This window comes from Echiichthys vipera (assembly GCF_963691815.1).
Source record: "Echiichthys vipera genome assembly, chromosome: 3".
NCBI lineage: Eukaryota > Metazoa > Chordata > Actinopteri > Perciformes > Trachinidae > Echiichthys > Echiichthys vipera.
In genome coordinates, this window is record NC_139828.1 from 15548525 (window position 1) to 15575401 (window position 26877).

General features: G+C 39.1%; 1 protein-coding gene across 2 annotated transcripts in view; it reads right to left on the bottom strand.

Annotated features, from left to right (window-relative positions):
* Positions 1–23654, bottom strand: part of negr1 (neuronal growth regulator 1) — a 144483-nt gene extending 120829 nt beyond the window's left edge. For both annotated transcript variants that reach the window (XM_083911593.1, XM_083911592.1), the window contains exon 1: positions 23306–23654. In XM_083911593.1, the coding sequence (XP_083767719.1) occupies positions 23306–23475 (170 nt within the window). In that variant the 5' untranslated portion in view covers positions 23476–23654. The remainder of the gene's footprint in view (positions 1–23305) is intronic.
* Positions 23655–26877: the final 3223 nt, after the last annotated feature.

Here is a 26877-nt window from a genome sequence, read left to right on the forward strand (position 1 = left end):
AAGGACATATATACATAGACACTGAATTGACTCGTTAGTTCTATTGCTGCGATAAGTTAACAAAGGGTTGGACAATATGGCCAAAATCTTCTATCCCGATATAGGACATTTCATAACTCAATGATATACAGTATATACCCTCCTGTGTGAATGAGTATTTATTATTTTATTAAGAACTCAAAATATTTATCAGATTTTGTTTTTGATCAACTTAGATGGCATAATTCATTATGTATCACGATTACTTGATCAGGGCTGCAACGATTTATCGAATAATCAATTGTCAACTATTAAATGAATCGTCAACTATATTGAAAATCAAGTCTTTTTTAAATAATCATCCGTTGCAGCTCTTATCTCGATATGTTTTCATCACAATATTACCATAAACGAGTGGCTGCCTATTGTAAACAAACCGGGGAGCTATGCATTTCCTGGATAAAAGTGGCATGGTGCCATATCATTTGCTTTTCCCTAATAAAGAGAAATCTTCATTGGTGCAATCAAATTTTATACCATCCTCTGCCAGTGCGAGTCGTACAGTCATCATGAATGCCATATGGACAATAACATCAGGATAATGTTGTTGAGGATAATTTGCAAGCGGTGAAATATTACTCTAATGGTGGGACAAAAACTTAATTACACATTTCAGCTAATGTTGATGACTCTTTTATGAAGGGCGGATGTCAGACATTTGGACAGTAAGCCACAGGCCATATCATGTTTGCAAACCTGGTCCTGATATTACAGTCCAGAATGACCAATTTGAGCATGCAGATACTTTGAAAGGTTGAATGAAGCCATAACTGCGAATGCATTATAATCTGGCTAAATTCTCTCCGTCACAGCCCTTTGTCTCACTGCTCCATGTGAGATCAGCTTCTGTTATATCCTGTATTATATTACTGTACACCTCCCCAAGGAGATATTATCTTAAAGCATTTTTCCACATGGATGTTTTCTGCTATAGAGCATAAGGACATAAAATGAACAGAAGGACTCATGCCAGGAAATATAACCATCATTTTTATTTGATAGTATGATGCTTTTAGACATTTCATACATGATAAAATACCTCAAAGATAATATTCAGGGAAGGTTTTTTGAGCTTTCATTAGCTGGTGATGATGTCACTGTCAAGGCTGTGGCAAAGCAGTGAAAACACTAAATGAGATGCATTTTATACGATGGTAAACTGTCATTATCATTATACCCTCCGTACAGAGCAAGGAACTCAATTTTGGAAACATTACAAATCTCAGAGCCAGTGTCACACTATCTGTCAGTGTTAAAGCCAAGGAAGAACAATTGGTTTGTATAAGGCTGAGACGAGAGGGAAGGGAAGTGTAAACATCAGACAGATTGAATGTACAATATTTGTGAGAGGTCATGATGCATGATGTTGCATACCGGCAGTGTTTGGTGATTGGCAATCAATGACTATACACATGCACACAATACAAATTTAATGATGTTCGATGATACTAAATACATTTTCAGATCCTGTTTAAGAGCTTTGGTCATCATAATAAAACGTGTGCTTATCAATGTGTAGCACTGTTGATTTTTTTAAGGTTTATTTTTAAGCCACTTCTTTTTTATGCATTTTTATGTAAAACTTCACCAGCTTGTTCTTAGCCCCAAGCCCCCTTATTCCCACTCTAGACAATAATCTTTAAAAACCTATTCACATGCAGTACACACTAATAGCAGCGACCATAGGGGCAGCGGGAGCCGAGGATCACCAACCGTATGTTTAAGATAAGATAAAGCTTTTTCTGTTCACACTGACATTTTCTTTGTGTCGCATGCTCTGATATCAACATAATAACACAAAAAACATTAAAAAGAAGGCCATCTGTAAGGTCACCCACAAGCAATCATCAAAAAGACATGCTACTGTACATCTAAACATGTCAAATATTATGTTTTGAAGTCTCTATTTTTTCATAATGTGGGTGTGTGGGGGGGGGGGTGGGTTGATCACCTCCACACACCTTGGTTGAGCTGTGTGATAAGAGTGGGGAGCAGAAATGTGTTTGTATTGGTTTTTCCAACATCCTAGCACCCTAAAACGCCTCCCAGAGGGTAAGAGCTGGTACTCCCCATGTAAAGACAACAGAAGGGTGTGTTCAATGCAGCTTTTAAGAAATTAGTTTTCCATGGAGTGACCCACCATCACATCCCCAGAAGCCGTAATATCCTGGTTTTCAGTTGGACTGAGAGGCAACTGAACCAGACTGAGCCTCTGTATTGCAGGACACTTTGTATGGTGGGGCAGAAGAATAGGTTGAGGATGTCTTTGCTAGCTCCAAATGGCCCGAGTCTCATTAGAAAGTAAATCCTTCTGTACGATGCACAGTCTACGTGCAGCCCTAGATATTTGAATGAGGGTGTTTGCTTTACGAGTTGGTTGTTTTGTTTGTTTGTTTATTTATTCATTTCAGGCACACATTAAACATTGGGCACAAGTCACCCCTTATCCATCATAGTTTCCAACAAAAAATAAATAAAATATTGCTAACATTCACAAGAGGAAAAAAAATTAAAATAAACCAAAATAGTTGCCTGAAAGGGAGTAGGAAGAAGAAAACTTATTTAATCCTACCCCCATTATACATATTAAACAAAAAATCAGCTTCACTGTGACACAGGGCTATCAACAACTTTCGACTAATTTCATACAAAGTTGTGCACTATATTAAACATAGGAAGTAACAGTTTGAGTATTCACATATTGGAGTGACCATAGGTAACACATTAGAGTTACATAGTAACAACAATTACCAACAATGGTAATGAATAAACAGTACCAACAATGGTAAGACACAAATACCAATAATGGTAAGAGACAATACCAGCAATGGTAAGAGACGATACCAGCAATGGTAAGAGACAATATCAGCAATGGTAAGAGACAATACCGGCAATGATAAGAGACAATACCAGCAATGGTAAGAGACAATACCAGCAATGGTAAGAGACAATACCAGCAATGGTAAGAGACAAAACCAGCAATGGTAAGGAAATGACAAATACATAACATAAACACTAGAAGTACAGAACAATTAAGACCCTCTCTCTGTATATTGTGACCAGACCAGATGTTTGTATACAAGTTTGAATCTGTGAATATTTTGGCATTGCTTGTGGTCTGCGTCCAGACTGTTCCATAGTTTCACACCTCGTACAGATACACAAAAGCTTTTACGAGTAGTTCGAATTTTAGGTAGTGTGAAGTCTCCATATCCTCTCAGATTATGGCCTTTTCCCAAATTGAAAACAAGTGTTGTAGATGACTTGGTAATAATTTGTTAAAAGCTTTATATAGGATTATAGTTGTATTATATTTTACAAGATCATTAAATTTTAGTAACTTGGACTGGATAAACAATTCATGAGTGTGATCTAGAAACCCAACCTTATGAATGATAGGCACTGCTTGTTTCTGCAATATGACTAATGGGTTAATAGTACTCTGGTACGTGTTTCCCCACACTTCAACACAATAGTTAAAGTATAGGAGTACCAAGGTACAGTATAATGTACGGAGTAAATTGTGATCAAGGTATGGTTTTATTTTATTTAAAATCGAGAGGCTTTTGGAGATTTTAGTTTGTATGTATCTGACGTGGGGTTTCCAGGACAATTTATTATCAATTATAATTCCCAAGAATTTTTTTTCATTCACATTTTCAATTTTGATACCTTCGATAATAATTTTAGTGTCGGAATTACATTTTAGACTGCCGAACATCATTGATTTTGTTTTTTCTATATTGAGGGATAGTTTGTTCATGTCCATCTACTTTTTAATTATATTTAGTTCCTTGTTCACAGTATTCACCAGTTCATCATAATTATTGCTACAGTAAAATATATTTGTGTCATCGGCAAAAAGAGTAAGTTCTAATACTCGAGATACATTGAAAATGTAATTTATATAAACATTCAATAATTTAGGTCCTAGCACGGACCCCTGGGGCACACCACAAGTAATGCCAAGTTCTCCAGATATGTAATGCCCCATTTTAACATACTGTATCCTTCCAGTCAAGTAACTTTTCAGCCAATCCCCAGCTACCCCACAAATTCCATATTTCCCCATCTTACTGAGTAGAATCGAGTGATTAATAGTATCGAAGGCTTTTTTGAGATCTATAAAGATACCCACTGCAAACTTTTTTTGATCAAATGCGTTTGTGATTTCTTCAATTGCTTCCATTATTGCCATTGATGTGGTTCTGTTGGCTCTGAAACCATATTGACCTTTATGTCTGGTATTTCTCAAGAAACTTTTCAAGCCGAGAGTTAAAAAGTTTTTCAAGAAGTTTTGAAAATTGAGGCAATAAAGAGATTGGTCTATAGTTTGTGTAACTGTGTTTGTTATCATTTTTGAAGAGTGGTACTACTTTTGCAACTTTCATTTTTTGTGGAAAACAACCAGACTGGAAGGATAAGTTGAAGATATAAGGTAGGGGTTTTACAATATTGAACACAACCTTCTTAACCAGCATCATGCTGATATCGTGACAGTCAGTAGATGTCTTGCTTTTACATTTTGATATAATTTTACTCACTTCCAGCTCATTTGTAGCAGATAGGAAAAGCGACAATGGATTATGTTTAATTGTTGAAACTTGTAACTGAGTGATATGGGTATCTAACTAAGCTCCAAATATAATCGTCTCTGTTTTGAGAGTGTTCAGTATGAGAGCATGGTTATTGCCCCACTGAACCATTTTGTAGACACTGTCCTGGTACAGGTCTCACTCCTCTCACTCCTTCTTCATGCTACCAGTGCTGTGTAATCGGAGAATTTGATGATGTGGTGGTAAGGCACACTGGTAACACAGTCGTTGGTGTGAAGGGTGGATAACAGTGGGGAACTAACACATCCTTGCATGGGGGTAGCAACAGCATCTTCAGTGCTGCGCTCTTGCTTGTATGCAAACTGGAATGGGTCAAGTTGATAGATTGAGAGAATGTGAGAGATTATTCCCTCCAAGCTCTTCAATAATACAGAGGTGAGGGCCACAGGTTGAAAGTCATTACACTCCTTGGGGCATGGTGTAGGGGACTCCTGACTTTACCTGCTGATACGCACCTACCCCCAAAATAACCTTCTAAAACATCAAGAAACTGTAGTCTTGAGCGTACTTAAAACAGAAATAAATTGTGTGGTTTTGATGAGCTAGGGAGCATTTATCTTTTTCCTTTAGTATTTATCTATGACGTGTATATGACATTGAACATATAAACCAGTGCAATGATGTGCCTCACTGAAGTTAGTGATCAGTTAATTGCTGGTTCTTTTCATGAGATTATTACTACAGAATATCACCTGACTTATCCTTTAACAAAATTAATATTTTATGAATCTCTTCTCTATAACTGTCTCCAAAAAAATTAAAACATTTTTTGTGAAATGATGAAAAGGAAATTGCACTTCATTGATACCCAGAGCCAGGCTTTAATGCAGTCAGTTCCAGTGAAGTCCGTTGTCATTCCTGGAATCAGCTGGCCACTGTCATTCTCTCCTCTCCTTCTTTCTCCTTCTGCCACATAGGGAAAAGGGTTGGAACAAGCCTGAAGCTGGAGTGATGATTGATGACACGCCTCCTCTGGTGCACACTTCCCCGCTGATGCACTGCCACACTTTTCAGCACTAATTGGGCAACCCTGCAAACTCCCCTCCCAGAGTATGTGGGGTCTGGGTCTAAGCAAACTACCCACTCCGAGAAGTGTCTGAGCTATACTGTTCTGATGAACTGTCCACAAGCCCCCTAACATGTCAGCAACACACAGGGGTCCTGTTTGCTGTGTAGTGCACATTTACCTTACACTAAGGCATAAGTATTGACAGAAGATAAGAACCTATGAGTATCCTTTTGGAACAGTTGACTTATTTATACCTGCAAAAAGGGGCTCTATGCGCTTACATTAGGATAGGGACTTCAAACAATGACAAGGCAATGCAACCCAGACAATAGCCACTTGATATTCCACAGGACTGTGTTGTGGGCCACGGTGCTATCTGTGGCTGACATTGTTTGTTTCTCCTCACTTCATTGAGGGTGACTTACATAACCTATGATATGTGTATAATGCATTTATGAAGATGGATATTAACTGACACAACTTGCCTCGCTCAAGGACACATCAGCAGTATCCTGTGCACTAGCATTTTAACTGACAACCTCAGGATCATTAATCCACTTAGAGCTTGGAGGGTGACAGCGGAGTAAACAGAAGGCCAGTGTCCTTTAGAACTGTTTGCTAAACAGCACAGCATGTTCAGATCATGAATTCATCCACAATGTTCTGTAACGCAGGCCCAGGCAATTACTAAGCTTGCAAACCATATGGTGGGAAGACATCTAATAACAGTCGGCTGTATGTTCACTGGTTTTCAATGAAGGACAAAGGTTCAGCTTATGGGCTGAGATATTGTTAGTGTGCACTGAGGCATGACTGATCTGTGCAATTGGTGATCACAAAGGGTATTATGTAAAAAACCTTCCTGAACAAATATACACGATGTGCCTCTAAATCTGATTACGAAGTCAAAACAAGTTGAAAGAACCATTACTGTCATTTTGCTCTCCACAAACTCAATCTCCTGTCTGCTTTATCAGCAAAATGTTGTTTTTTTTAAATCCCTCCTCTGTTTCATTTTCTCTCTTGACCTTTTTCTTTCCTCTAGGTATTCTTATCCTTTTTATCTATTGCTGTTATCTTTACTTATCTTTAGTTACTGTTAATGTTTAAGTGTCTCTCGGCCCCAGAATTTATAATTAGGACTTCTCTCTTCCTCAGTGGTAGACCAAACCAGCAAAGGCTTCAGCGTGTCACGTCCAGGAGATGACCATAAGAATTTAGGATGAGGATGAGGTGGAGGTGATATGGACATAAGCCTTTGAATTTATTCCCCGGCTGGCTCTCAGCTGGGCTTAAGCAGGCACTTGCGAGGACAAACTCACAACTTTAGGTAGCTGCCTTGCCTTAGACAAGCTTGCTAGTTGATTAGCTGTTCCTAAAACCATTTGTGTAAGCTTACAGGGGGAATTATTCTTATTCCGTTTTTAATCTCTCAAAGGAATGCCTACATGAATTATTCATGCAACTGTATACAGTAACCTCCCTATTATTAACTGTAAGATAAAAATATCTATCTATCTGTGGAATAATTTAGTCTGCAGAGCAGCAGCTGAGTTTACACACAAGAAGGGCATGTTCGTGCTGATCGCAAAAATAAAAATCAATTTGGAGGAACTGGCGAGTGTCCATGTTAAGTGTTCTGAACATTGACTCACAGTGAAGCTTTCCTTGCTGTCAGAGGTAGTATGGTGAAATGGCCACTTCAGCTATGCTAGCTGCATGTTACTACATCACTATACAGTGAAAAGTACTACAACTATCCTGTGTAAATGAAAGCACAGACCAGTACAAAAGCATTCACTTTATTTGTCCATTGCCACGTCAGCTGGAACACCCAATTGGACATGGCATGTAAATAAATAGCTTCTGCAGCCAACATACACATCCTGTCAACCCGATGTCAGGTTTTTGGGCAAAAGTAAGTGATTCATGAAACACATCTCCTTCAAATTTACAAATCCTGTAACAAAAAATAAGCAGGCAGAAGAAAAATCTTTGATACAGATCGTTGACAAAAGTTTAATACTACAGGGATTTTTATTTACATGAGCCATCCTTTCTTTAGAGTTGTACTCTGTAAGATTTCCATCTATTTAATTGTCTTCTAAGTTACTATCGATCAAAGAGTGAGTTAAAACAATGGTGACTAATCATATCACCTACTAATGAAAGCACTTTTACTTGCCTTTTTTTGCGGAGTATTCCCATCAGTCAGTTCTTTTCTTTTAAATCCCTCTGTTGTTGTTGTTTTTCTACCTTTCTCCTATGTCTCTGGCCGTGATGTATAGCATAAGGTTTTCTGTTATTTCTCTCTTGCTGATTTGAAACAGCAGCTATTCTACTCATTTTATCTTACTTTTATAGTGACAAATGATAAACACATCTCAATCAAATTTATCGTAATTATTCTAAATGCATCAAAACTGCAAAGTTGTTTGCTCTTTTTAAGTAACGATTGATTATTGCCACAACTGCTAACGCTAGCATTGCTATATTATTGTCTTTGTTTTCTGACTCGTCACCTTCTGGGCAGGGGGATTGATAGGTGTTTTGATACTGCCTTATTTCCTGATGCACATAATTTATTATGGCCATGCTAAAACCTGGCTTACTTAACTCTTACATCGATTTATTCTGCACTATAATAACGATGAGTGCCCTCTCACTCTTTGTGTGTCATAAAAACCTGTCTCAGACCTTTCCATTTCTTTCTTTCAACATCACTATTCTTGTCTTGTGCTGCAACAAGCAAGAAAGCCTTGGTTTTGCTGCGATATTAACACATCTGAGTCCACAGATTCTTTTCTTACAATGATCTCTACTACAGTACCTGAAAATCTTTCCTCATCACAGGAATGTACAAAATGCTCTTCTCCCACAGCCCTTACAATCAAATCAAACATTGCTGCTCCCTTAAGGTGAATCATTTTGTTCCCAGTAGAGAAATACCCAGTCAATACTGTAGAGAGTGGAAAAACTGTGACTGTTGAACTTAATCATCTTTGAATGGCCACATTGGCCTGTCAGACAGAATATTGCTATTGATCAGGTGGTTATTTTACATGTCAACACTTCAGACCAAAAATTGGAAAACAATACCATATTCATTGTAAAAGCAGTACCTCACAGCTCTGCATGTTTGTGTTGTGGCATCAGCACGAAGTATGTTTTCACACTTGGTCCCCTTTTGGCCCTCCAAATGAACTCAGATCAATTAGTCAGCATTTTTGTGCAAAAAACAACTTCAAAACAACTCAGACCCTCAAAAGTGAACCAATATCAGACCTGCTCCGGAGGTGATCTGAAGGTGTTTTCACACTTGGTCTGTTTCAGCCCTGTAAACAAATTCAGATCAGTGAATCAGCATTTTTTGCGTAGTGAAAACTACCCATAATCCGAAGCAGTAAAGCACCAGAGGAATATAAGTAGAAAGAGGACTGAGTCCCAATTAGCTGAAGTGGACCAGAGAGTGAGTCCTCTTTTAAGTGAAGTAACAATTTGAGTCCCTTTTCTGTTGCATTTTTGGGTTAGGATTAGCATTAGTTTGCTTAGCATTTAGCGCTTCAGGATTGCGTTGCCGTTTTCCATTGTATTTCAGCCCTCTAGGCATCCGTCAATGGCAAATAGACGGACACTCGAAAAAATAAATAGACAGAATTGGCCGCTGTCAACACCAGCAAGACTAATGGACAAGGAATAGTTTGGTTCGAGGAGGAAATTATGCACACAGGGTTTTTACAATGTTCACTTTCTGCAGAAGTATCTTTTACTTCAGTAAAAGTAGCAATACTACTATATCATGTACACTCTGTTACATGTTAAAGCCTTGCATTCAAAAGTACAAATATATCAGTATAAACATATGCTAAGTAGCTAGCCAAAGTAAAAATATTCATAAGCAGACTATCCAATTTCAGAATAGTATTAGATTATAATAATTGATGCATAAAGGTGTTCATCATTTTAATGTTGCAGCTTGTACAAGGTGGAGCTCATTTTAATACATAATAATTTATTGTATTGAATATGAATATACAGGGTAATCACTGCCAGAATAATGAAATGTTAAGACAAAGGTTGTGATATGTATAAATAATGAAACAATTATTTACTATCGCAGGTTTTGTCTATAAGCTTTTTGGGCGTTATCTTAAGTAACAATACTAGTCCAGAATTATTTAAAATTGCATATCCCCATCTTGTTCCAAAATCAAAACCACCTGTAATCCAATGCAGTAAAGCTCCGGAGGAATTATATTGTGAACAGAAAGAGGACTGGGGCCCCATCAGAGCTGTAGCGGACCAGAGAGCGAATCCTCTTTCATATGAAGTAACAATGTGAAAGCAAGAAGAACTGAATCCCTTTTCTGTTGGTCCACTTTTTGGTCCACTTTAAGAGGACTGAGTTCGCTTAGATTAAAAAGGAGGACATGTGAAAACACCTTTACACAACATAATAAAGCATCTGGCTCAGATATTCCCTTAAGTGAGCCAGTACATGCCACTGAAGTCACACTTCACTTTAGCACAGCACCTGTTTCCAAATGTAGCCCAGCCTGTGATGGCAGATAAGGAGCACAATAGTGCGAATGAACCTAACAAACACTGCACTGCAGATTGTTGAATGGCCCTGAGGTGGCCATGAAAACAGAAATGACAATGACAATGAAAAATAACTAACCATTAGCAACTGCATTCGCAAAAATGAGGATGAATATTCTGAAATGAAAGTGACACTCATACAGTGCAGAGAGGAAGGCAGCGGGGGCATTGTGTTGGAATCAAAGACAGTGCCTGGTTTGAGGTTTGCAGAAGAAAGACATGGCCCACACACTTCCACAGAAGACAACTGGCTGTTTTAGAGATTGCCGAATGTACTAGCTGGAAACTGATTGCATGCCTGAGGGAAGTTCTATTGTGGCACCTAACTGTGTCTCTCAAAATACAGTAAGATGAAACAGAGTGTGTTAAATCCAACAATTGGCATCCACGTTTTAACATGACAGAGGTACGGCAGCTACATACACTGTATTATCTACAAAATACATTTCATTTGTCGCTCCTAGGGCTGGATGCTAATTAGCTTGGAGCTGTAATCCTTCTTTTCATAATGCTAACTGAGTATAATGAGGAGAAACACAGCCCGACACCACTACAGAGAACCTTGCAGGGGTTAATTCCATGTTTTTCTGTAAAGCTTGCATGTAAGTTTGATGGAGTTAAAGAGGATATTTAAAATATCTCCTGAGAGAAATACTATCCTTTTTCCTGGTCCAAAAGCTTCTGAATTAGTAGCATAGCTTTTAATGCTGCCAAGCTCATACTCTGTGGATTTGAGACACCAGTAGAAGAGTGATGTAGTTAATTCTGCTGCTAAGAAACTGGGCTACAGCATTGAATTACTGGTTGGGTGTTTACCAAGCCGCAACCTTCAGGACTGAAAAATGATGCCGACATGGAATTTCCAAAAACGGTAGTTCTGTGAATGGCCACCTCACCACTCTAAAAGTGATACAATTCCCATAGACCCCCATGTTAAAATGACCAACTTTACAGCAGAAATACGTGTTATACATGAAAACATGTTTACAACCTGGTACAAAAAACAGTTTTGGTCTCTATAGCTTACTTAAAGAGAATTATGAGGTGTGGCATACAGTAAATTGCTTTTGCAGAACATATAAGATGTATCATTGGAGTTGACATTTGACCTTTTGGATATAAAGTTTCGTCACTTTATCATTTTATCCTATTAGATATTTGTGGGATATCATGAGATCACACGAGAATCACGTCACATGCGTAAACACATCCAAGTAATGCGTTTCTGCTTCGGCTTTGACACGAGAGATGACCACTCATTCCACAATGGCAGAGGTTAGCTGAGATACTGCAATAGCATCAGTTTTACCAGAAATGGAGGGCATGGCATTGAAGGCTTTTCTTGATGGAAAAGATGTTTTCTCTCTTCTATTCCCTCCTCTTGATATCCAAATTCTAATCAGTTCATCCTTTAGTCCAAGTGGACGTTTGTGCCAAATTTGAGGAAACTGCCCGCAGGGGGTTCATGAGATATATTGTTCACAAGAGTGGGACAGACAACATGAAAACATAATGCCCCTGGCCACAGCTGTTTCCGGGTGCGGAGGCAAAAAAAGGCATCTAACCACTTCTCGGAGCTCAAGATGACATCTTTCCAATTCGTCTGAAAAACTGTCCACAACCCAAATATATTGACTTTACAATGATGTCAAAATAAGAAAAGTAGCAATCATCCCCATAGTGGGAACAAGTGAATGTATGGCATTTTTCTTTGAAGACTGACAAGATTGATTATCAAAATAATTGCAGATTAATAACTTTAATAAACTTCTGCTGTTCCCCTAATCAATTTAAGGAGTAATTGTTTCAGATCTAAACATTTTAACAAACAAACGAATGGGCCTTACAAAGTTATAGTTTAACACCACTAATGACGATGCACGCTTATACTGCTATTGGAGTATAGCTATTGCATTAACATTAACACAAGGTTGGATGGTTCAGTGGAAACACACAAATGGTGATGATGCCAAAACAAGCATTGATTGGGTTACCATCATATATAAAAATGGAAAATCAGTCCGTAATTATAAGAAAAAGCAGTATGATTTTAGTTGTATTTTTTTTCTCCTTTAAATTTCCTAGTAGAAATCACCATTGTTTATTTCTCATGACCAAGCACCCATTACTCACGATCATCAATCGGGAAACATAACTAGTAGTAAAAATCCAGATTTTAATCTTTTGGTTTAGCGAAGAGGCAGTTATACAGCAAATAAAATGATTCATAAATGTATCATGGCAAGTAGCAAAGTTGGTGGTTTTTCTGGTAAGTCTCCATTAAAATGGTGATAAGTGAAAAGGTTGTCTAAAAGCCTCCAGCCTCTTTCTCAAATGGAATAATTGATAATTTGATGACTGATATGGGCCCTTGGCGAAAGTTTGTTTTTATTTTCTTATCTCTGATTTATTGTGATTCCTTTGATTATGCACAATGAGTGCCCTGCAGAACAGAACATGGCTAATCTAACATGTTGTCTACAAGCAGAACAAATACTGAATTCAGAACAAACTCTGGAGTGTTTACAGAGAATACCAGACAGCTCATCCATTACTAGGTAGTAACTGATCACCACTACATTTGTCTTGCCTGCTTACCTTTAGATGCAATTAATGAATAGAGGGAAAGAGAGGGATAGGTAAAGATAAGGTGAAACAGGAATTTGATGAATTTGCTGTTTAAAATCCGCACAAATTGAGTCAATCTCCCTCCCATGATGTGGTTGGGACAAAGCCTGAAAGCCTATTAATGTCAAAGTTTTTCCTCCTCTATGTTGGGAATAAATGCTCTCCTCAAGTTTGTTTTATGCGTTGTGGACAAAATGAAAATAGGTTTCTCTGGTATAAAAAAAAAAAAGAAAAAAAGTACACATTACTAAACATGCTATTAAGCAATGGTGGTCAGGGGGCCTTTTCAATAACACACAACTAACCTTTGTGACTGATGATAGTGTACTGTGTCCTCATAAGTCATATACTGTGGGGACTGTTTTAAATTAAACATGAGCAACACCAGCTTTTGTTCTCTTTAATTGGAATACTCAATAGTAACCAACCATTTGTGCCATCCGTGCAAAATACCAAACAGTTAATACACTGTCATGAATCTACAATAAAGCAGTAAGTATCCACTGAGGGCATTGGTCATGGCTGCATTTCATCAACCATTAAATGAAAGAAAAGCTTTTCAGTAAAATGTGTTTTTCAGTATTTCAACATTACTGCAACGCCATATATGTGTATAAGCCAATCAGCACCATTGACCATTGTCATGATGTGCATTTACATAGACAGCACTCACTGGCCAGTCACAACCAAGTCAGTTAAACTTTAACGTGACTCCTCCCTATGCATTGATTCGTATAATTCGCATTTACTCTGCATATCCATCTTGGAACTCTCGGTTGGAGATCTTTTGATAAGAGGCGAAAACACTGGTTGCTGATTGGATAAATCATCTGCCATGTTGTTTACACTGAACAGTCGTTTCTCGTTGCGTCACACTTTGAGTCGCCTCAAAACCAACGCTGATTGGTTCGGTAGCTTGGGCAACTTTCACAAATTTTCTGTGCCGCAAGTTACCAGACTGATCAGCAAGTAAAAGACAATGTAGCTCACAAGATCAGGATGGTCTCGTGAGTCTAGTTAAACTTGCCCTTATGCCATAGGCGCTGCCGTAGCCTATCACTACTGTTGCTGGTGTAACAGTGGATACATTGTTTTGAGTGTCATAAACCCAATGAAATGACCCGTTTCTCTATCAGAAATTAATGGATTCAGTCCAATAATATTCGGAAAGTCTAGAAGGGCCACATGATTTAATAGTTTTATCCCTACTCCAGTTAGCATAGGGCTAAACTGGAAGTTAGACAGCTCAGATTGGACATCTCTTGTGATTTGTTAGGGGAAATTGAATCCGCCTACTGCATGGAAATCAGTTAGAGTACAGGCAATGGCAGACTGACGATGTGTAACTAGCTGACAATTCTGTATGATATCAGGCAAACGCCACAAGAATATTAGGCCTACACTTACAATGCAGAACGTATGCACAATATTAATGAATCATTCTCCCAAATGATGCTTTTATTAATCTCTGTGCTGTATGACACATCTGACACACCTTAACTCTTGACCCTACAGGAAACAAAAGGTACCAATATTCTCAGTGATATTGATTTGCTCCACTGCTTCTTTCTCCCTTTACTAATAATTACCTATGCAGACTCTCCAATTACTCAGCTCCAACAAACATTTAGAGCAGTCTGAAATCCACACACTCATTATGCAGATGACAGAGAGAGAAACAGAAAGAGAAAAAAACAAAACCCAAGACCTGCTCAGAGCGACTCCAATTAAAATTCTTTAGAAATGCCAACATAGAGCCAAATGAATTATGACAATATGTATCTCCTTTTCTAATCAATTCTGAGAGACTGAGGGGTCCCGCATACCATATTTTCAGCGGATATTCGTTGGCGGCAGAAGGGGAGGGGGATTCGGTGAGCAGCATGAATCAGCATCAGAACACATGACCAGTCAGTGTGTTTATCTACATTAAATTTCCTAAAACTAAACCAGACTGCTACTATTACAGCGAGATACGTGCATCTGGCTGACGTATACCTACGAGGAGAAGTGAGGGCAAGCTGCTAGCTGTCATTCAAGAGGCCGCACCCCTAATTATTCAGAAACTTTAACCTCCAATAAAATAAAAACTAGCCTGGTATAAAAAATTTCACCCACTTAGTGTTGTCATGGAGATATGACGTAAACATACAGACTAGAATGTTTTTTATACCAACCCTTAAATAGGTATAATTATGTGAAAACGGCCTGCTTAACATGGGGGTTAATGAGGAACTGCTCTATTATGCAAACTGCCCCTAGGGGACACTCGGAGAACTGCAGTTTTTGGCTCTTCTGTATTGGATCAAACAGGAAGTCGCTGTGGTGGGGGCTTGGTTGAAACAAAGCAGCTGACATTAACAAGTTAGCAGACTACTGAGTCGCTCCCGCAGCTCCCTGTTGGGCACCCAGCACCAGTGTGAGGAGAGGAGAGAAAAGTCACAGGAATTGACAGCAAAACACAGTAAAGACTCTCACACTGAGCTGAAATGGAAACACTGTGTTGTAAACATCTTTCAGTTTAATTAAGGGCATTCCTTTTTAAGGATTCTGTTATTCCCAAAATTGAAAACTGAATACCTACCCAACGAACAAATATCCGAAAAGTCGGGTATTTGGGTCCGGCTCTACACCCATCGTGAACATACGAGTGAGCTTTTTCAAGTGCTAAAATAGAGACTGCATCCAAAACTTATTTTTAATTGGACAATTTCCTTAACCGACAACTGAAAAACCTGACAAGGTAGTTAAGTAAAGATTATTTGGTATTAAACTATGTGTGACTCATTGGAGACACTGATGTTTTTAATCAGATGAACTATGGCAACCATAAAAGTAATGGAAATGTTTCTAGTCTTTAAGAATCCAACAAATTACCTCATCTCATTAGTTTGCTTCTAAAAGCAATTATGCGTTAGTTTGAAGATGATGTGAGGTTGCACATAACATGCTCAACTTGTTGTGGACAGCGTGCACACCAGCTTTACTGTTGCTGACTCTGAAATCATGGTTCCTCAGAGTGAAAAGCTTTTTCTAGTGTAAACCTAAGATACAAGGCTAATGTTGAATTTAATTTAAGGACAAGAAAATACCCTCAACAAGCGCTGAAATCCCTCTGGATAACTCAGTGAAGGGCATCACCAAGACAACCAAGTGTCAACACTTCTGATTTATTATTCCTGTGGGATCAAGCTAATGTTTACCTGAAGTCCCTGCAGCCTCTAACCATGCTCACACATAAAGATCTTACATGGAAGATAATGACATTAACCACTGACTCCATCCTCAGGGAATATCTCCCGTAATGATGATTCTGTCACACTTGTGCAACTAACACTCATTGACACTCATTGGAAATCGGCTTAAAACGTTCAAAATAACACTGCCTAAAGAGATATAGAGATTTTGGTCGATCAGAATTGCATGGCAGGTCTACTTTCTGACTAAACTAATTTGAATTCAGAGATATATGGCAATGCCTCGAGGTTTCCAAGCAGGAAGTTTTATGTTTCCCAGAAGCCTACTAAAGTTAAAGTTGTTTTTCATGCTCAGCATACGTAAATGCCTGCACTCCTTGTTTCAAAGCTTCACTATCACACAGGCATCAAACTATTGTCAGTGAGTTCTGTTCATAACTGACATGAGAGGCACTAAGACTTGCTGGTATAACTAGGCTCAACTGAGGAGGCCCAGATGAGATTACGCAATGTTGTCAGAGTAGCACAACTAATTATCATGAAACACAAGGAGATGCTAACTGATTGATTAAGGATTTTAATTGAACAGGCTCTGAGGAATCCTTTGAGCTCTCTGTGATGAAGACAGGAAGTGTTGGCATATGATTTGGAGCAGAATATGCTGCACCATGTTCGACAAAAGTAAAAAGAAATTTATTCTAGAATGGCTGTCAGAGACAGTAGTTTTATCTTCTAAGCCAATAAAAGACAATATATATCCACAAGAGCATGCAGAAACAGTGGGCCTCATGCAAGAGCCACTCCTACGAACAGAGTCGCTCTTTAAGTGGCTTGTACGAGTGATTTAGGAGAACTTGCTGCATTCACCAATTTTCTCATATTTTGAATTTTAGATATATATAATTTAAGATATATTCACAATTTACGAGTGGTGCTGACCTGTTGTAGGAGTAATGTGCAGTTAATGCTTTTAGTGTTTGACTCTGCAATTCAAACTTTAATATAATTCTAAGTGTATTCCTATTGCATAAGTATATCATTATTATTTTTATATAATGATTTTTTTTAAAACTGCAAAGCGGCTTAAAATATTAGACTCCTTCCCGTTGCAGTCATCGATATTCTTGCCATGGCGAGAACCAGAAAAACAAAAAGCCATTTTCATATCGAACCACTTCTTCTTTAATTTAGTGACACTACGACCCTCAGGTGACACAGCAGAAACAGCACTGATTATTTTCCCCGTTCTTTGGCTTTATCTGGTCCCTTAACTCCACTGCTGAAACTGTTAAAATGACTGGCTATCCTTTAAGGATCTCCAGAAGCAGGACTTCAATAGGACATATGAAGCACGATGCAGAGCCTTACTGTATATTGTAATAAAATGATTTCTTTACTTATACTAATTTGCAACTCTCATTAACATGCGCTCATTTACACACAGGTGGCATTTATCATGTTTACATGGGTCATTTACACAGTTATATGAGGTTAGGAATGTTTGCTGAAACTGAGCCACCGTACGTAAAAATGTAAGCGAAAGTTAAGATAAGAATACGAAAATGTTCTTGCATGAGGTCCGATGGGGGTGCACGAGAGTCCAGTGCTGCCCATGGTCACGCCAGTTGGTAACTGAGTCAAGTGATTTCTGATTTCTGATACGGCATCTTATTAAAAGTATTTGGTGTTATAAATCATAGATGGGTTTTGTTTGTATCTCTCTTTGACAATAGCTGGCTATATATTTAAAACTTTAGTTTCACTTTCACGCGCTGTGTCAGACTGTCGGACTGACGGCACAGCCCTAATTAGCCGATCATTTATTAATTCCACTGAAACACTGCAAACTGTGCCAGAGTCACACACTGTAACACACACATGTAGTTTGTGTTTTTGTTACAGTTGTTTTTTTGGCGATTTAATAATTCGTCACAGTCTATTGCCGCACATCATAATGCACGGAGTAACTCCATTCAGATTCACACATCCCTAAGCCGGTAAAGTGCATGACTTATGACGGGGCAATATATAAGATAGAGCAAAATATGAAACGCTAGATGTTTTTCTATTGTCATACGATACATATCGTCATATCGCACAGCCCTGTCTCCAGTCACTCTCTGTCAAGTTAAATTTTGAGGCTTACAGCTTTCTCAACACAAAAGCACTCATCCTGGAGAATTATTGCAATTATGTGGATTCTCACAGCTGGGTATGGGTAAAAGCTCCATTTTCCAGCCAAAATCATTTTTCCCTATCCCATATAATTGTAATGATTATAAGAATATTACAAAGATACTTTAAAAAAGAGCATAGCATCTATTTTCCTCCAAGGATTTACCTTGGGAAAGCATTTCCATTTAAGCTTTAATTCACCAGGGCACTCAATCACTTTAGTGCTAATTGAAATATATTAGAAATAGAAATGCTTATTTTTTAGAAAGTACAATGGATTGACTTGCCTGACAAATGATGACTATAAATATAATCCATTTGGAATGGTTTATAGTGTGCAAATCGGGTTTTCAATGTATGTTCGCCCCACTACATAGTGTAGTTAAAACATGAGGCCATAAATCATGGAATGTAACTAAAACACTCTAGGCTGTGTTGTTTAGGAAGCCAAAAAAAGTGCCTTCCCACACTGGTTTATATTTTCTGTATGCCCGTTTTAAATAGAGATGAGTGTGCCTTAACATATGCTTCTGAATGGCTTACCTAGGGTAATTTGTAAATCTATAAAGAGCATTTGATTTATCTCGAGTAGTGTCTTTTTACATTGAATATGTATCACTTGACACAAAAGACTAACAAGGTGCACATATTTAAGATAATTTCTCATCTCATTTGAGAGATTCGGTTGCTTTCAGCAAAAAGCTGAATGAAACTATTTTAAAGAAGTCATGACACGCTCCGAGTTTCAAGTGGATGCTGCGGAGGAGGTTAACTGGGGGTCTTATAGGAGGCAGCTGCTACTGCTCCACTATGTCACCTTATTGGCTGATTTCCATCTATACTAAAGCACCTCTATTGCAAATGGACGCCAGAGTAATGAATCTGATGAATACTTTAGTATAGCCAGCTTCCCGTGGGCAACAGGACATAGACCCACAGGACATAGACCCATAATGGTAGCAATTTGCCTGCTCTCTACTGTTTAAAAAGGAAAGGTTAGATTTTTTTGTGTTTCTCAACATGGTACATATGTGCCTGGGTGGCCCCATCTGGGAACCCCTCCTTAACAACAACCCCTCCCCCATGTCTATTGTTTTGCGTCATGAAAGTGTCTATTCACTCGACCAAAAATGAGGTCAAATTACATGTCTAACACTTGATCCTTGAGATGCGGGGACCATGATGAGCATAAGGACTGTGAAAGAGAGCAACATTGTGCTGACAGCAACACTGATCGCATTAAACATGAAAACGGGTGAGGGGATTTTGGCGTTAAATTAACAGTGACAGACTCAGGTGTGCCCACAGATGTGTCAGAAGAGGTGAACCAGGTTTCGCCCCAAATGAGTGCATGAAACTGCAGATATCTGGCAGCTAACTGATGTGCACACTATATCTGCTATATCTCCAGCCAACTTGTTGTAGATGAAGTAGCAATGCTTATACGTTTTAACACAACTGGCTGTGAAATGCAGGATGCAGAAAGTGGAGAGAATGCTTCTCATCCATGGTTATGGTTTGTGTTAAGGAGATAGTCAACCATTCCTTCTTTCAATTGTGTCCTGTTAACAATCATGTAATATTCTTCTTTTCCATCTTACCAGCATCTGCGCTGTTGTGGGGGCACCAAGCCATTTAAACTAGATGTTGTCTTTGGCACAAGTGCTTATAGTAAATGTCAAGACCTTTCAGAGCCATAATAATGACACAGTTGAGGAACATGATACATGGCACCGTTTTGTCTGGGATAAGGCTAGAAAACACAGCTCCAGTACAATCATATACAGCCAGAAAAGATTTTCATCACCTGGTCTGTTGACATAAGGCAATGATTTTAGATTTATATGAATACCAGACTTTCAAACTAGTGACAGGTCAATTTTGCACCATTACAGAGAGGAGGGCCTGTGGTGCAGGCCTTAATTTGTGTCTGAGGGCCAACTGTCAAACTAAATGACAAAAATAAGCTTAGATCATTGTCTTATTCTTGCTGTGTACCGACCTCACTCCTACTCTTTTCCTTGGTTCCTATTTTCTGCCTTTGGAGAATGTAAAATGTAGCTTTTAAAGCACGATTAGTGAACCTTTTGTCTAGCTCTCATCCTATCATACATATTTCATTTGATTGGATCTATTTTCATGAAAAATAGAAAACACAAAGATAAAAAAACAGACATACGTTACTGCAAATCAAAACTGTATGGTAGCAGCCTATGCTTAAGATTTCAGTCAGCCCGGACTAAATTTACCGACACTCGCCTTTTGCAGTTGATTACAGCTGCTTATCCATGTGGAAGAGGCTGCCTCTGATACCGTGTGTTTCCTGACAGCATGGGGAACTATCTTTTCATGTGGCTGTCCCCCTCAAATTCATAGCCAGATGAGTCATTTACTTGGAAGAGTCAAGGTTTATTCGACTGAATCCAAATGACATGAGACCTGCAAAAAGATGGGGAAGAAAGGGATGTAGCACCTGCAAAACAATGTGCTCCCTATAGAAGCTGTAAAAGAAATTTAGCATATGCACATAACTTGAATGCATCCATCATATAAGACACGGCTCATTTCAAATGCAAGGGCCTTTGTTAGAGGCTGAAAATGGCTGAGTTAAGTAATAAAAAGGGTGATGATACACATGTGGACCATTCCTCATCTTCAAGAAGCTCAATCATTTAATTGATGTGGGCCCAGTGTCCAACATGAATCAGGGCAGCAGTAATGCAGTGCTAAGAATTAAAGAGGTGGGGGAAATGAACATATGACAGTGGTCGCACCTCTCGGGAGCTACTCCATAATCCAGAGGCAGTGACTAATTGCGTGCTTCTGGGTTTGTCAGTATTTGAGATGGCTCACATTTTTTAGCCAGCAATCAGCTTTGGGGCACGGCAGAATTGCCCTCTAATAGTCTGGGGTCTTTGCAATAGAGAAACATAACAAACAGGCACTGTTTTCTGCACTGAGTTGCTAAAAGAAATGCTTCACGCTTTGATGCCTGGCTCTAAAGACCAGTGAAAAAAAAATAGAAAGCAGGAAAAAAAAAAAGATAGAGCCATGATTTCCCGTGGTTTGAGAAAATGACCGTACCAAGACAGAGTAGCCCTTTATCATCACTTTGGTGATGACAGTGTTTTGCAACTAGATGCAATCCGGAGAGGCAAGCAGAGGTTTACAATCTCTATTAGGTCAACAGGTGCAAGCACAGCAAACTGATAATAACACATCACAGTGGCGGCATTCACAAGTGAAAAAAGCCAATGAAGGGTTACAGCGAGTGCTGAATAACCCATTAATTAACTGCAAGAATCTGGCAATGAAAGCTTCTTGAAAATGTTTTCCCTATCCAAGATGGCATTTTTTGAGGCTATGACCCGTTTGTGGAGAGTGTTCTTTCAGGGTGTGGGAGGTAAGTTGTTTATTTAGCTGATTAATAGCACTGGAATAATCTCTGGTCCAATAAACCATCAGGATTCAGGCAAAGCTTCTGCCACTGATCACAGCCAACCCAGACTGACACCAGGAAATTAGACGCCCTCTCTAAAGAGACAGTGAGAGGTGTAAGTCTCTCTGACGGGACAGCCCTTTAGGCATGGAGGGAACACGGTAAAAATAGTGATTATCCTTTAGCTGTTGCCAAGTAAATTATGTGATGAGCACCAACACATTTAAACCACCCTCATAGTAGAAACTCAGATCCATACGGCTACTTATGATGACCTTACGCCACAGAAACAATTCAACTCTTGAACAATGAAGTATGAGACAACAATGACTAAAAGCCAAGCTGTGTGGAACTTTACACTGTTAGCTGCTCTGTATTCAAGTCCGCACCAAGCATTTCTTAGAGTCAACATCTACAGAATTCATATTGAAATGGGGCAGGCCTGCCCCCTCAGCCTCCCCCCTGAGCCACCACAGCGGATATTTGATATTGGTAGAACAAGATATTATCACACAGCCCTTGAAAGATTTGCATTTTTCCCCCTGTGTTTTGTGTAGGGTTTTGAATTTTCTGAATAAATGAAATAGACTACAGAGATGTTTGCGATTACAGGTGAAAAAGAAAACTGCAAGAGTGGGATATTGAAAAGTGTGCATTAAAAGTATTATTTATACTGTACACATAATATTTCGACAATGTTTTTGATGATATCCTGAGAACAGGATATGTTACAAACACTTCAGTGCTCTGGTTTAGAACCACACCCATACCTAGTTGATGTTTATTCCTTAATGGGCAGCTACCTGTGCAGCTGGCATCGCAGCATATGTGATGGAGGGAAGACAGGGGAGGAGAGAGAGACAGAGAGAGAGAGAAAGAGAGAGAGAGAGGGGGGGGGGGGACAGAGAGAGAGAGAAAAAGAGAGAGAGAGAAAGAGAGAGAGAGAGAGAGAGAGAGAGAGAGTCATAGCCATAACTCGTTTCTGATCAAACAGCGACCACAAACGCACTCTTCCACAAGCCCTCGTTTTGAAACTGCGACATCACATTGTATACTCAGCAAGACTGACAGGACATCCCAAAAAAAATCTCATCATCATCTTCATCTCCTCTTTGAGCACTCAGCGTTTGAAACCGTGGGACTAAATGAACATAACGTAATCACCATAAAGCGATGGGGGAAGCGAAGTGCGTGGTGGGGCTAATTTGGTTAACTCAAGCGATATCGTCCCACCTGCGAGCAGCATGTCAAATCAAACATACTACATGATAGCACATCATCTCGGTCAGCTGTTGTGCACAAAAGCGAAAGTATGTTTGAAAACTTTGCCGTCAGTAACCAGCCGCTACTCTCGGTCTGCGTAGCTGCCGCTGCACCGGCCGCCCCCCTCCACTGTCAGGCGAAAACAAGGACGTGATGGAGGGGGAAATGGCCTATTGTGTGTTTATCGCAGGCGCTTAGAAGAAGTTAAAATGCATCTTTAAAAAACGATGACCTGGTGTTAAGGAGTGTGTGTGTGTGTGGTCGACGGCTTTGGAGAACTCCCGACAGAGAGTGAGTGTGAGCGGGAGAAAGTGAAGTTGCGTTAGCTTGTTTTTACCTCAGTAAAGCCGTGTCGCCTTGTCTGCTGACCACACTTTCAACCGAGGAATAGTCCACAGTTTGTCCGGCGGGCAAACAGGACGGCAGAAAGCAGCACAGGCTGAGAATTATCGCAGTAAGCCACTGACCAGAGACACAAGCATCCTGCACCGCAATCATTATGTCCATCACGGCTGTGTTTTGTTGCCGCTTTTCCCAAGTAGTCTTCTTGTTGCAAAAAAAAAAGCGAGGAGTTAGCTAAAAAAAAGAGAAAACCTTGACGCGAAAGACGCTTTATTTCCACACTTTTTTCCTCCTCTGAGCCCCGTTAAAAGAAATGGTCCGCTGTATAGTTTCCAAGGGTTTGTTTTGCTGGATGTAGAGCCTTACTGTGCGGGGAAGTGTACTCTCCAGTGGCTTGCACACCATCTAGTGAGGAGACGCGATGTAAAATGGGAGCAGACCTAGAAGCAGACAACCCCCAGGCTCTGATCCTGTTGCCATGCGGCCGTTTCCCGGGCAACCCGTTCCCAGTGGCTCGTGATGGAGCAGTAAAACCGGTAGGTATTGATACAACCCAGGAGCAATTAAAGGTATCGACCGGAGAACCACCTCCTATTTATCCCCCATAAGGAAATGAACAATCTGAGCATTTGGTGGAAATGGAGCTGATGGTGACGCAAGTGCATCCCATGGGAAAACTCTGGAAACCACACAACCAAACTAATATTCAAAAGGGGCACCATGTATTACTTACACCTATAAAACTGTAATATGTATATGGTAATTTTATATGAAATGTAAAAAATAAAAAAACACACACACAAAATACAATTAAGACAAGTCCCTTGTGGGAGATCGTGGGAATATTACAGTGATATTTCATTAAGTTAGGAAAACTGCAACAAGCAAGTCTCCATAGAGAGAGACACACACAGGGGACATGCAAAGTTTGTTTTTAAAGCACTAGCCGTTTGCATTATGCTGCTATAAGCCTTTTGACTTAGCCTACAATAATACTTAACAGAGGGCTACAGCCGTAACCATGGAAATGACATACATTTCTCTGAGGTGACATGTTTGCAATGGCTCGTCTGATTTATTACAGATGACACATGGCTTGTTGTGAACATAACATTTAAAAGAAAATGTCCCTGTGGAAATCAAGCAGTCAGCTTTTGTCAGTGTCTCAGAGAGGATGTGCTTAAAAGTGAAGATTTTACAAAATCAATTAAAAAAATGAACTGTGGTGATATTCTAAATTGGTACTGTAACCAATACAAAATCTCATTCTATGCAGTTGTTTCAATTTTTTTATTTGTTGTTTTGTTGTGGATTTTATTTCCCTCTCTAGAGTTTATTACCTTTATAAAAAGTATCCTATACTTTCCCTCTGAATTCTATATAACTCTCTCTCAAACTGAATTCCTGTTTGGGCTCCTTTTTGTCATTTTCCCAAGAGGATCAATATAGTTTCACGATATCTTATCTTAAAATCTTATCACACAGACCACAGTGCCAAGATTGCAGTCTGTGATGTTATCCAGATGCACTGTCTGGAGTTGCTCCATTGGAATTTAATGTGGCTGTGAACTCCTGAATGGCTTGCTTCAGTTTTTACACCAAAAACTAGCTACAGACTATTGCCTTGCCTCTGGTTCAAAATCAGGAAAAGAGTCTTGAGCCTCGATAAGTTTCCTTTCCATCTTTGGTTATTATTTATCCGAGGAGATCGGTTGTTTATCAGAGTGGTATGAGAGAGTAGCTGGGACATCTTTCTATTTGCAGGCCAGGCTGTGACAGTGAGCCAGGGAGCTGGTTTCCAGATGTTACAAGGAACGTTTCACCGTGTTGGAAACGAGTCAACAACCAAGGTTCCATGACAAGCAGCATTAAAAGAGGGGGAGTGAAAAGTTCATCTTGTCACAAACACAATTCTAATTTGCACACAACTGAAGCTCTCTCTACTGTTAATAACTGTGATAATACCATCAATACCAACATTTAAACTCTGGTTTTATGACAGATGTGTTTTGTTTATGTAAGCTATTTTCCATCCTTCTCTTGTCCGTCACAACATTCTTTCTTTTTTTTTTTTTTTTTTGCTGAGCCCTTCAAGTTACCTAAGAAAATGAACCTTCTCATGCATGAAAGCTATAATTACAATGAGTCCATAGTGCTCTGTGCAGAGGGGAGAGAAGACTGGCAGCCTCTAATATTCAACTCATAATAACCTCAGGAATTATGAACAAGATGAAAGAGATCAGGCACTGGACTATCACAATGTCTGAGCTGTTTTGAGTAATGGATACTTCAGGCATTTTCTCACAGTTTTCATAACCAGCCATCTTTTCAAAGCAAGAGTGGAATCAATGCATGCAATTTGCGTTATTAAGGAATGAATGGAGTGACACATGAAAAAAAAAAGGCATTTTTCTCTGGACGACATGCTTCCCTGCTAGATTTCTACTTCCCAGTGTCATCAGCATCTTTAAAAGTGAAGCATAGACCCAAGAAGAATGGCCTTGTTTGTGTGTCTGTTTTTGTGGTTATTAAGATGATCTGCAGCATTAAAACAGCAGTTATTGTCTTAATTGTATGCTAACGATGTGGCAAACACAACTGAAGCATATGCTGCCTTATTTTGACTGTTGTGAGTGAATGATGAGCTTGAATGAGCCTTAGCATAGATCCTTTATTACTTTTTTTTTGCCATCTCATTGCATCCAGTCACACAATTAGATTTTTTCAGAGTATATTTAGCTTTACACACAATACCAACCTCAGTTTATGGGACTAATTTATTAACCTGAGTAATGCAGCATAATGAAAGCTATTCTCCTGAAGTAAGTGCATGGTCATTTTTCTGTAATAGTGATTTGGTTGGCCATTATGATAATGGATGATATCCTGCAGGGAAGTGTGCCAATCGATCACAACAAACACCAAAATACAAATGCTGAGCAGTTCTATTAAATGTACCCTGCAGCTTCAGTTTACTGGACAGTATGAAAAAGAAAATGTAAGGAAAACTGATCTCCTGTTCTAATGGCTCCAGGATCTTACTACAAATATAGAAAGACTATATTTAATATAGAACAGCCACTCCATATTCAGTTTTGAAATTTAAATTGTCTTACTGGCATTTCTGGCTGGTGGGATTTTTTTTCCTCGACAACCTGGCTCAGTACAATAATAATAATAATAATATCAACATTTACTCACAGAATTGAAACAGAGAGCATCTTCTGCAACCACTCCTGGTAACAAGGTTGCAGTAGTGACTCCCTTCCTACACTGATGCCTCCAAATATAAAAAAGGTAAAAATACTCCAGTGGGTCCACACTCATTTAAAAGAAAAGTTAAAACCACAGAAAATGCCATGCACGGAAGAGAAATGAATTATAGTTTCTGACATTTAAATATAAAGGGAAATAAGTGTAAACATTCATGTGCAACAAGACCATGGTTTGATGAACCTTTAACAGTCTATATGTGTTGATTTCAGGCTTTCTCAGCGCTGTTATTATGTCATATTATGGCAAAGGATTACAACAAAAAGTAAATTAATGTCTACACCGCAAATTCAG